This window comes from Anastrepha obliqua, chromosome 3, assembly GCF_027943255.1.
Source record: "Anastrepha obliqua isolate idAnaObli1 chromosome 3, idAnaObli1_1.0, whole genome shotgun sequence".
NCBI lineage: Eukaryota > Metazoa > Arthropoda > Insecta > Diptera > Tephritidae > Anastrepha > Anastrepha obliqua.
Genome location: NC_072894.1, coordinates 9,148,087 through 9,161,312, shown reverse-complemented (window position 1 = coordinate 9,161,312; position 13,226 = coordinate 9,148,087). Strand labels below are relative to the sequence as shown.

Genomic DNA, 13,226 nt, shown 5'->3' with positions numbered 1-13,226 from the left:
TTTGAGGGTGGATGCCAACTGAAGTTGAAACTGCATGGCTGGCCTCCGCACCATGAAATGGGAAGCTGGCAAAGCTGGGAAGCTGGTAATTGGGGAAGAGCAAAGCTCTTCTGAGAGATATTGCAGGCATATTTGCATATTTTTTAGTGAATTTAAAATGTTGACGTTACGTTTGTTGTAAAAGTTCTACTTTTGATGGTGAAATAAGTCGGTAGGTAGCCTATTTACTATATAGTTGAGCCTATCGTCAAGGAAACTAAGTTTTTCGCTTCAATGCCGACTGCTACGATTGATTAACTAGCTGTAGCTAAAAAAAGAACAAAAACAAAAAACTAAATGAATGCCCTTTTGTCATGCTTCACAGCGAAATTATGGAAATTGAATTACTCAAGCAACTGGTTTCGTAAATGATACCATTACAGCTACTGTTGTTAAACTGCAAAACTAACTGATAGGCTGGTTGACTTGCTGTATATGATTGACGAATATGACATGACAGGCGCGCGGCCACAAGTTTTTTATATCGTTTACAATTTGTTGAATTTAATACGATTAAAATTAATTAAGATCGATCATATAACTATCAACAAACAATCAATACAATTGACAATTGAATGACAACAAAGGTGGCAAGATAATGACTTTGTATAGCTACACTGCATAATTTAATCACCTTGAATGGCAGATTACCATAATACTCTCGTACTTAAAAGCTGCTTATATCACAAGCAACTAATACTCGTATAGGGTTGTCTAATAAGGATGAGCCGATTTTGACAGACTACAGCGGGGCAATCCGTTATTTTGGCGGCGTCTGTGGCATTCGTTTTTTTTTTTGTTTTTGTCACTGATGCAGTCACATTATAAAGAGCAAAACCTTTATTACGAACGATTTGAGGTTCTAGTCGGGGTTTCGAACCTGTGTAGGCATAAACCCATTAAAGCAGAGAGAGCGGATTCGCACACGCCGTTGAATGCAGTATATCGATGCTTAAACGTATTCCATTCTGTCAGTTTGATAGGATATGAAAGCACCAAACATAACATAATTAAACATAACATAATAAAACATAATTAAACATAACACAGCATAGAAATACATAAGGGCCTTTCGAATTTTGCAAAGGATTTCTTGGTAAATCTGTGCTTAATAAAAACTTTTTTTTGTTTTATTTTTGTGGATAGTCATATATATAGATATGTATGTACGTGCATAGCTAATAAAAATATTGAGTGTACGTAAAATTTTTAGTATTCCTATAATTTTAACCAAAAAGAAATAAAGACATTTTTATTATGACTCATCAGCAGAAATAACCCTATCTCTGTTTACCCATGTGTGTTTTAATATTAAAATTTATTAGTGTGACTATTAAATGAAACATTTAGCTAAACATATCCACACACATACAAACACATATCAGGTATTTAAACACTTCAACTTTTACTATACATACACACAATGTATTTCGTGATAAGGTTGTTTGTTTATATTGTATTTGTTTTTTTTTTTCACTTATGAACACAGCTTTCGCTCGGCTCTGCGGGTTTCTCGGGCAAATTTTTATCTTCAGATGCCTTTAACTAATTTTCATATGAAAAGTTTGCGCTCCTATTAGTTAGTAAAGAAAATTTGTATACTTATATCGATATATATATCATATGTATGTTATTTCGGCAAAGATACCATAAAGAAAACAGCCGCTTACGAGTGGTATAAATGCTTTAGAAAACATCATGAGTCCATCGAGGATGACGATTGTAGTGGCAGGCCATCGACATCGAAAACTGATGAAAACATCAATAAAGTAAAAGAAAAGTTGATCAATAACCGCAAATTAACCATCAGAGAGCTGGGAGAGAACTTGAACTTCGCTTATGGATCTATTCAGGGTATTGTATTTAATGATTTGAGTTGGTCCCAAAGAACCTGAATTTCATGCTAAAAAGGGGAATTTTTTGATATCGCCAAAGAAATGATTTCCAAGGCTGGAAATTACTGGAGACGAAACGTGGGTTATGAGTACGATATGCAATCTAGACATCAGGCGAGTGAGTGGAGACCTCCGACGGAACCAAGACCTAATAAAACTACGTTGCTTTCAGTAAAATAAGAAGGCAACGCGCATGGTTTTTATTGACTAAAACAGTATTATAGACCTTTGCATGGCAGTTAATAAAGACTAATAGTTGTGCTTTATGATGCGTTTGAGTGAAGCAATTTCGTCAAAAAAAAAGGATTTGCGTGTAAACAACTTCGAGGATTTTGCACCGTGAGAGCGCATAGTCGCACAGTGCTAAACTTATACGTGAATTTTTGAACAAGAATCCTACTTGCATTGTTATCCAGTTTTATTATTATTCAATTGAAGCCAATTTCCCCTTCATAGCCGTTCTCTTTGTTGCTTATTTATTGTTACGTCACAACCAGAAACTCTCTTCCAAATGTCGCAAACTTGTAATCTAACAGTTTTGCTTGCTACATACATACATTTTTATCTGTATAGGTAGGAATGTTTACACAAGTAATCAACCAAAAACGTGAGATGCGCTGGGCAAATAAAAATATTTGCTAATTTTACTAATAACCTGAATAATAAAGACAATAGGTAACTACTGTAACTGGTGTTCCCATTCAGTAATAAAAATATTTAAATATTTCGAATTGTATTTTATTTAAAACTAAAATCTTTGGGGTTTTATGTGGTTAGGTTAAGTTAATACGGTTGCCCAAGGAATGAGCACACTTGGACGAAGAAAATACGGTTTCGTTCTTTGCGGTACCATAATGAAGGAGGTAAGGTGAGAGAGGAAGAGCGATGGGATGCGGGGAGAGGTGGTGTTGGGATGGTTAGGAGGATGGGTTTAGGGTGTGTGGATTACGGACGATGACTGTGCTGCGTTTGCGTCAACCGCTTTGTGCTACTGATGAAATTCATCAGATTTTCAATGTCAACGCCAGCTATATCAGCAGGCGGAGCAAAGAAGTAAGAGCCAAGATGTCTGGATCTTAGCCCCGCCAGAGCAGGGCAGCTAAGGAGAAGGTGCTGAGATGATTCCACCTCATTCTCCATACATGCATCGCAAAAGGGACTTGAGGTAATTCCAAGCCTCACAGCATGCATTCCTCGCGCATAGTGACCTGTGAGAAAACCCACAAGATTCGAGAGCTGATATTTTGTCAACCTCAGAAGCTCGCCCGAGCGTCTCCGGTCCACACGTGGCCAGAAGTATTTCACGACTTTACACGTTTGTTTACTTGCCCAGCGCTGACTGGGTTGGCGCGATGCCCATTTTTCCTGGAGCAGACCGCAGGTAGTCAGGGGATCCCAATTCTCTTCCTACGCGGGGAAATCACCTCACATGTCCCTTGTCTGGCCAGCTCATCCGCCTCGCAGTTTCCCGCAATGTCGCTGTGAATTCGGACGCAGTCGAAAGAGAAGCATTTATTGACCAGTTCCGAATGCACCGTCATAGACCCGAGGGCCCTTATTGCCGCTTGGCGGTCGGAGTAAATATTTACTTTCTTGACTGTTAGTACGCATGTGAGCAGCCAATCAGGTGCCTCCTTGATTGCGGCTACCTCTGCCTATAACAAACTGCAGTGGTCCCGTAAGCTGAATTTGAGTCTGATGGGGAGCTCCTCGCAAAAGACTGCTCCGCCAACCTCTTCTTCCAACTTCGATCCATCCATGAACAAGTTCACTAGGCCCTGCCCCAAGTGTAGCCCTCCGTCCACTCTTCCCTTGACGGAATATGAGTGGAGAAGGTTCCGAAGGTCCGTTGGACTAAACGAGGGTATACATTGATCCGTTGACAGAGGGATAAACTCGAAGTTTCTAAGGATGTTTGAGTGTCTATAAGTGCGGTTGAGCTTATAGCCCGAGCCCCTCAATCTGATTGCGGTACGTGTACCGGCGATTCTGCCTGCGATGTCTATGGGTACCACGTTTAACATTGCGTTGAGCGCCAGAGTAGGAGTCGTTCGAAGCGCCCCACTGATTCCAATGAGTGCCGACCTCTGCCCTCTCTCCAGCTTCTTAACCAATGTCGTCCTCTCTAGTGAGTTCCACCAGACTATGACTCCATATAACAAGATAGGCTTTACAATAGAATTATATAGCCAAAAACAACTCTAGACGAAAGGCCCAACTTTTGCCAATTGCGCCTTCCTCACTCTTTCCTCAATATTGGGCTTCCATGTAAGCTTGCTGTCAAGGATGATACCTAGGTACCTCACCTTCTCAGAAAGCATGCATTGTTTTATAGCTTCAATGATCTATTAACTATATAAATCTGCTAATAGAACAAAAAATGTTCCATATCGCTTAACGTTATTTACTTCCATGACTCATATGCCGTATTTGTTTTAGTGCAATTAGGATGACACAGATGGCAGTTTTATCTCCAATTGTTCACAGATTCAACTTATTACGAGCGCCAGCGTAAACTAACTTCTATCCATATCGCATTTCCTATCAGGGGCGATGGTGTAAATATTGAAAGAGAATTACGCATGATTAAGACGCTAACATAGCCTGCAGAGCACTAGAGTACTTGCGCTGTTATTTTAACGTCACGATTCTGAAGATCTGCAGAGTAGCCGCAGAGTGAAACCTAGTGAGAAATTAATCACAAAAAAAATAACCAAAGGGAAATGAAGACGAAAGCAATTAGCCAAGCAAGCAATTGGCATGCACCCTTACGAGGGTGCATTATAAAATATTTACTCTGAAAAGCAAGAAACCTTTTGAGATGAGTTGAAATCATGAGAACATAGGATTGCAGTGTTGCTCCGAACTGCTCCGCTTTTACAGGTAATCCACATCATACATGTCGGTTATAAAATATGGCTTAGACAAAGTTAACAACGAAGACAACGAAGAACACACAGTTTTGACGGCAAGCAATTAGGGCATTCACGAGAAGTTACTAAACTTGGAATGTTTGACAAAATCCACGAAATCGTAATGGACGACCAACGAGTGAAGGTGTGTGAAATACCTGAGGCTATGACCGTAGCCCATTTTTAAGAAAATTTCCGAAATATTTGGCAGTAATGCAAACCCTATAAGAACAGTGATAGTCAATTGGTCAATATATATGATAATAACACATGGGCTGAAAAGTGCCGGGTCTAATACATAGATGGCACTAGTTTTATTGCATTCATCTCTGTTTCAGTTAGTACTAAACTTAAAAAGGGAGCTGCTATAATTTCATGATATTCCATTGATCGCGGCCGCCGTAGCCGAATGGGTTGGTGCTTGGCTACCATTCGGAGTTCACAGAGAGAACGTCGGTTCGAATCTCGGTGAAACACCAAAATTAAGAATTATGCAGTTGGTAAGTTATTGGGCTAAGAATGACGTACTTTTGCTATTTCAAAAGCCATGAACCAAAAAGAATTTCGTGTTTTAATTTTACTTTGCTTCTGGATGGGAAAAACAACGTTTAAACGAAGTAATGGCTTGAAAAGTGTTATGGGGTTTCCACTCCATATGAAATAACACTAAAACGATGGTTTGCTGACTTCAAAAGTGGTCGTAGAGACGCCGATGATGCATAACGCAGTGGACGTCCAAATGAGTGGACGTCAAAAAAATCCACAAAATCGTTTTAACTGATCGTAGAGTGAAGTTGCGTAAGTTAACTGACATCGTAAAGATATCAAAAGGACTTATTCGCTTTATCTTGCACGAGCATTTTACTATGAGAAGGCTTTGTTCAAAGTGCGTGCCGCGTTTGCTCAGTGTTGACCAGAAACAATACAACGCACCGTGTCACAAGTCAATCAAAACTATGCCAGACTACATGAACTGAAATTCGAAAGGTTACCACACCTATCGCATTCGACAGATTTCACTTCTGGCGACTACTGGTTGTTCGCAGACCTAAAAAAATGCTCGTCGGTAAGAAATTACGTTCGATTGAGCCAAAGATAAATCGTTCTACAAAAGTGGTATTGAAATATAAGAGCGGCGCTGGAGTGCTTACGTTGCTCTCGAGGGAAATTACGTTGATGAATAAAGCTAATTTTGAACAAAACAAAAAAACTATTTTCTTTGTTAGGTCCGTGACTTTTCAGTCCATGTGACCATTATACACTGTTGGTGGAAATATTCGGCAATGCTCAGAGCAAGGTTTTTATTATATTCTCGCTGTCAATGTGACAATTGCGATGGTTGTGAGATTTTGCAACTTCCTCTAACTTACAGATTTTGTTGACAACTACGCTACTGTTTCTTTGTAGTCAACCATGAAGTAAATATTCCTCGCATTTGAGAACTGGTGTGACATACATCAGAATTGATTCAATTTTTTTTCACAATTATCACTAATCAAACTTGGCGTAGGTATGAAAATCGAATAATTATATTTTCCTGCTTCATTTTCTTAACATTTCATAAATAATAATCTCATATTTCCCCTATATTCGAAGTCATGGCGCGACATCAATTATTACATATTTTGCGCTACCGCGAATCTCGCCCGTCATACGCCAAACTGATCGCTCCACTTTTTGGATTCCACTTTGCATTTACGCATTAATTTGATTTGCTCTGTTTGTTGCGTCTTATCAGCGATCGGAAATATTTAGTTTTTAGTAATTTTTCTGGGGAGTGAATACTCATAAGGGTGTCAAATACTTGCCACTATTTGCAGTGCTGAAGACCTTTTAGGCTATTTAAATTACTAAATTAAATTATAAAATTAAAATAATTATTTATTTTAAGTTCTGTCATTATTGGTTTCAAATTTTTTTAGGTACAAAATAAGAGTCGTAGTTGTACTAGTTTATATCCACATCCAAAATATTGGAAGCATTCGCTTATGCAGTAGTTTTCATTATCCAATTTTTATAGAGAAGTGGATCAACTTCGTATCTATGCAGGAAATGTATAGGGAACATCCCCCGTGGAAAATTAATACTGAAGAAGATCAAGAGCGTCTATGAGCCAACATGATGATTGTCTGAGGAAGGGCAGAGGATAGGTTAAATGGCTGCCCTAGCTTGGGGCCCACTTGGACAAATATTGGTAATTCGTCCGTTGTGATGCCATACAGGGGAGAGCAGAAAGGAGAAGGGAAGGAAGAAGGAGCCTTGGAATTAGAGACAATGATGGCCGTGCATTTTACGACGACGCCGACGGTGGCTGATTTACGTTCGTAATTAGCCGCAACAAGCTACTGATGAACTTCACCAAATTTGTAATATTTAGACCCGCTATATCCACAGGCGTAGCGAAAACATGAGAACCCAGATGCCGAAATCTTTGCCAGACGAGGACAGGGCAGCTGAGAAGGTGTTGAGATGATTCCACCTCCTCGTCAAGACAGCTTCTGCAGAAAGCACTTGAGGCAATCCCAAGTTTCACGGTATGAACACCTAGCGGACAATGTCCGGTATGGATACCCACCAAATTCGAGAACTGGGACTCTGTTAGCCGCAGGAGTTCTCTCGAGCGTCCCCGATCTACCCGCGGCCAGAAGGATCTCACGACCTTGCACGTTTGCGCACTAGCCCAGCGATCGCTGAGTTGACTCGCCCATCTTTTCAGGAGCAGATCACAGGTTCTTAAGGGAGCCTCAATCCTCTCATTTCGCGAGGGAACCGTCTCCAAAGTTGTCTGTCTAACCAGCTCGTCAGCCCAGCAGTTACCCTCTATGCCGCTGTGACCGGGAACCCAAATGAGTCTGATGTCGAAGTATTCGGATGCAATCGAGAGAGAAGCCAGACATTCCCCGACCAATCTCGAACACACAAACTACGAGCCCAAGGCCCTAATTGCCGCTTGACTATCGGAGTAAATATTTACTTCCTTAAGGGTAATTACCGAGGTAAGCAACCAATCCACTGCTTCCTTAATTGCGGATACCTCTACTTGGAAAACACTACAGTAGTCCGGTAGCATGAAATTGAGTTTAATGGGGAGCTCCTTACACATTACTCCCCCACCAACCCTCCCACCCAACTTCGCGCCATCCGTGAACATGTTTGCCATACCTTGCCGCCAAATTTTGCACCCGCCAACTCATCCGTTGAGGGAATATGAGTAGAAAAAAGTCCGCTCGGACCTAGCGTGGGTGTACAGTGATCCAGCACCATGGGGATGAGCTCAAAAGAAAGGGCAGAACAAACATCGAAATAATAATGTTCTGAATGTGCGTCCGAACTTACGGTGACTTGCATCAAAACTGAATGTAAATGCTGTAGAAAAAATTTGTAAGCGCACACTGATTTCCGGATGAAACGCGGGGCAAATAAAGAAATAGATTTTCCAAACTTAAACTCTTAAGTGGAAGGCGACGAAAAGGAAATTGCGGAATCGCTCCCTTAAGATAATTGAGTGAATGAAATGGGATAATAGAAAATAAATTGAATTTTATTAGAAATGGATATAAACTACCACGCGGTTTACTTTTCAGCTCACCCTCGTAGTATTTGGATGTAAAGTGAAACGCCAGATATTGCGCCACGAAGACGCAAATCTGTCTATTCGATGCTGTTAGAGAGTGGAGTTCGCTATTTATTGACCAACGCTTCGACCCAACCAGATAAGCACTGATAAGAGTAGGCAAAATATTTCAGCAACTATTATAAAAAACAGACAAACAACTTATCGGTTGACATAGTTTTGCGAAATTCATACGACGAGCCACAACTTGCCCGCCGCTGCAACTTCATCAACACCAAAAGTTTATTAAAAACCGCAGACTTGGCGAACGCAGTCATCCCGTTGGAGGCAACTACGGCCGAAAAAATTACGAAATTGCGTAATAGGCAAAAACGGGCAGTGCAAAATGTTAAAATTGGCAATAGCAGTTCTTATTTTCGCCGCCGGCCTGCATTTGGCGATGCCACAACTGCCGCCCAGCGCAGCGCTACCATCCCACCAGGGTTTGGCACGTTTGCTATTCACCTCGCGAATTACGGCGCTGAATCCGCAGGTGTCGGTGGCCTGTTTCACCGATTACATAGCCCATTCGAGTGCCATCGCCAAGGCCTACAGTCGAGACTACAAAAGTTGCCTGCTCGAAGCGAGCGAGGAACACAAACGCATTGATGGTGAATCGGTGGTGGAGCGGCGCGAAATTGTGGAAGCTTCGGAGACAGTTTGTAGAAGTTTACGTAGTTGTAATGAGCATAACAGTACGTTGGAACTGTTCAACTGTCATACGAAAATTGTGAGTAAATTTGAATTTTTAGAATGGCAAATATTTTTAGCTAAAAGAAGGAAATTTGAGATCTGTACATTTTACACGAAAGTTTTATGCGCAAGAAAGTGAGATCAGTCTCGTTGAGATCTTTAAATTGCTAAGCATAGGACTAAATTACTATAGTAGCCTTGTAAGGCTTGAAGTTCTTACTTATTTTATAGAAAAATTAATACCTATTTTACTCTCGAATCGTTTGCATTTATTGATAGTTTTATCAAAAACAACTTTCGAAAATTCTTAAAGGGCAAACAAAAACAAAATACCCAACCTAAGTACTATGAATATTCTAGGAAATATCAAGCACACATACGAGAATCATGAGATGCCTAAATTTACCTGTAGGGACACGTTGAAAATACCTACTAGTCCAGGAATGCCAGAAGTTTTCCGAAGCAATTTATGTAGTTCAGTATTGGAGTTCAGTTCAGTTATCGGACAAAATCTCAAGTGGTTTTATTTCGGAAGAAGAGCGATATAGAAGAGTAAAAAACGATGATTAGCAGTTTACAGTGGTGGGACCACTCTTGAGGATTCCACCAGTTCGGAAAAGCTCAAAGTGAATAGCTTGAATGCAAAGTTTTCGGTCCCTGATATCTACTAGCTCCCATTTTTGATGCTTATCAGAACCAGATATCTTGTAACGCACTGCTGCAGTTGCAGGCCATATTCCGTTCATGCGCAGACCTGAAGCAAGCATGCGTCCTCAGCACAATATAGTAGTTCGTCCACTCATAAAAAAGGTTTTCCAGTTCGCCTAGAAAGAAAGCATTCGCTTAGAGTGGTGAAGAATTGCGTGTTTCTACAACAGAGTCCATTTGAGGCACCCTATTAATAGCCATCTTCCAAGTGATCTTTGGCCGACCGCGATCTCCGCTACCTTGCGGGTTACAGTTCAGTGCTATTCTCGTGGTCTGGTGGTTTTCTATGCGTGTGACCTATCTACAGCGCGTCGTTGCTGATGGTATACGGGTAGAATATTCCATGTTGATGAAATATCACCTCTGTGTGATGCTGTTGGATACCAGCCATGTTTCACTTTCGTACAATAATACTGACTACACACACGAGCTGAATATTCGCAGTTTAGTGCGCCTGGAGATGTGCGAACTCGCCCATACTGTATGCATTCGCTCGACATCTTAATCTACTTCGCCGTCTCTCGTGATAGTGCAGCCGAGGTAGCAAAAGCTTTCGACAAATACCTCCATTATAGGTCTTGATTTATTGTGATTGACTCTCATAGCCTTGGTCTTGGCGAAGTTGACCTTTAACCCGACAGGGCGTACCAGCGTGCCTAATCTGTCCGCCTTCGCTTGCATTACAGTGACTTTGTCAGAGAGGAGGCAGTTGTCATCGACGAAGTCCAGGTCCTCAAGATGTCTGGTAAAACTCCATACGATGCCTCCTTTACGCAGGGTCAATTAGAAGCTGCTCAAACCTAACTCATAACAAAGCTGGCTGTGCCGATGAGTAGTTTTTCTAGTACCTTCCAAGTGGAAGCGAATGTTGTCTGTTAATGAGCAGAGATGAAATCAGTAAGAAACCTCCGCAGTGAGCGAATTGCCATTCTTAGTGGCGGTCAAGCTACACTCAACACTTTGTCATCCTTTGAGGTTAAGCTTCATTTGTACTTGAGGGCATCGAGAAATTAAATTTACTAGGAATGCACAAACTAATTTAACTCATATGGATTGCAGGATATATGCCAATACCTTGGAAAAAACTAGCGGATGCACTGGCAAAAGAGCATGCAGCTAATAATAAGGAAGGAAAAAGTCTTGCTGGCAATAGGGCAATAGACCTAAAGCTAAGAGTAGATGTAAACTGGCACTAAACTGTAGGGCTACGCCACGTACGGTCCTTATTGGTGGCAAGCACCGCCTAAGCTTCTCTGAGGACAAGCTGAGTAAATTCACTGGTACACTCACAGGTCCCTGCAGATTGCACAGGCTCGGGATATAGTCGGCGACTGGCGTCGTTTTTGTGACTAGTCCATATCGGGAAATACAGATCTTGGCTTGGTATGGCCAAAAAAAAAAAAAACGCACACACATATACATACGCTCAGCTCAATCCAGCTCCATTCTAGGTTTATGGAGGGAATCGGGTTTGGATAAGGAACTGTGATGAGTAGAGGTCACACCGGATATTTAGGTCGAAGTGCAAACCTCCATTTCATTCATTTATTCATCCAATTAAGTAGCCACCTTCGCTTATTGAAACTGATTTCTAAGCTTCAAATCATGATTGTCACATTTGCGATTTTTAAGTAAAGAATTTTGTGAAGTTACCATAAAATACCTGCAATTCTAGCTGCGCAGCGGGCAACATTGCTTTCATTCCTTCGTTTCCGATGGGCTTAGGTATTTAAGCTTTCAAATAGGAAAAGTGTAACGAAACTTCGCTTTTTACTCAATGAAGTCTAGTAGGCCAGATGTGATTTTATCACTGAATCCAGACCTTCAATAGCTACGACGTAAGTGGCCCGCTTCAAGAAAATTTGGCGGAGGTTTCGTCAATATCCCACACTTACTCTACGTATTTTAAATTTGTATGTGTGCAAGGCTCCTTTTATTATTTTCTAGTTAACTCAACGCCCTTTAATGAGTAATTTCATAGTAAAGTTAGCTTATCTACAACATGTACGTCCAAGGATGATAGAGTACCATGTTTGGTCATCGCCAGAATGAAATATTACAAGGTTTGACCACCCGAAGCAAAAATGTGAAAGTAACTTCGGCTGCTACGTCGTCGGGGATTCGGCAGCGCAATTCTGCTCTCGCATTTCTCACGCATTCACACACTCATCCAATCAGGCACTGGGCGAGACGGCAACGAAGCGGTGAGCGGTGGTTGCGTTGATTTTTTTCTTATACCATCAATTAAATCTCAGTTTTGTCGTGAACAAACCGCCTCTACCCGCTAACACAGGTGGCGTCAGCAAATCAGCTGATTCCTTCAAAATCGCTGAGAGCCGCTTAATGGTCTGCTGTTGTCACGCCTCTATATTCTGTATATGGTGAATTAATTCAGCTTAACGTCTCACTCGAAGCTAAGGCACATTTTTGAGTGGTATAAAAGACAGATATTTGGGTACCAGGCAAACACTTAGACCTCTTTTAGCTATCTTTGTACAAATAGATTTACATAGAAAATAATTTAAATTTAAAAATATCCAGCTACTTGTGCATTTAACCGCCATCTTAACTTAACCTGACCTAACCAACAAAATCTTCTCCACATCTATAGGGCACCAACAACACAAAATCCACGTATAGCATTTCGGGCAATGCCTCTCAGTATGCCACTGTACTGCAAGAACGTTATCGTCTAATCGATTTGCATCATCAGCAATGTGGACACGACGCCGAACGAAAATATGTAACAGATACGGCCAACAATTACAACTACTTGCAGAGTTGTCTGGATGGGCGCGTTAAGCCACGTCCACTACCCACTACAGCAGTGCCAGCAATAAGTTCAACAACAACTACCCCCACCACCCCCTCCACGACCACAACTACAACCACCGAAGCACCGGCGCTATTGCAATCATCCACCACGATAGCACCGCCGGTGGTCATCGATGAGCTGATGACCACTGAGCAAAATCAAGGCATTCAAGCACAAGTTGCACAGCTTTTAAACTTGTTAAATTAACCTCCGGTAGAATTAAGCGATTCTTCGGGGGTTAGGTACAAGGGGTGACAGGGATGGCAGCAATTTGCAATGCCTTAAAAGTTGAAATTGTAAATGAGAAAAAATAGAAAAATGAAATAATAGATTGTAAATGTGAAAGAAAATACTTTTAGCAAATTTACATGAAAATCATGGGTTGGCATTTCAGTTAGTTGTTTTTTTTGCATATTTTTTTTGTAATTTGTTTATCGCTCGCAAAATTTTTACTTGAGGGCGAAATTGCTAAGCTTTGCAAATATTTTAGTAATAGAACGCCGACGGGTTTGCAAACAATATTTGCCTATGTATGTGTGCGTAGTAAGATA

General features: G+C 41.1%; 1 protein-coding gene across 1 annotated transcript; it reads left to right on the top strand.

Moving 5' to 3' along the window:
* Nucleotides 1-8,383: 8,383 nt before the first annotated feature.
* On the top strand, nt 8,384-12,952 carry LOC129241482 (uncharacterized). Its single transcript, XM_054877824.1, has 2 exons — nt 8,384-9,189; nt 12,472-12,952. The coding sequence occupies exons 1-2, from the start codon at nt 8,806-8,808 to the stop codon at nt 12,880-12,882; spliced, it is 795 nt and encodes a 264-aa protein (XP_054733799.1). The 5' UTR covers nt 8,384-8,805; the 3' UTR covers nt 12,883-12,952.
* Nucleotides 12,953-13,226: the final 274 nt, after the last annotated feature.

Coding starts and splice junctions, on each gene's coding strand:
- LOC129241482 (XM_054877824.1), top strand. CDS start 8,806: ATGTTAAAATTGGCAATAGCAGTTCTTATTTTCGCCGCCGGCCTGCAT. Junction 9,190..12,471: donor TCAACTGTCATACGAAAATT/GTGAGTAAATTT, acceptor CCACATCTATAG/GGCACCAACAACACAAAATC.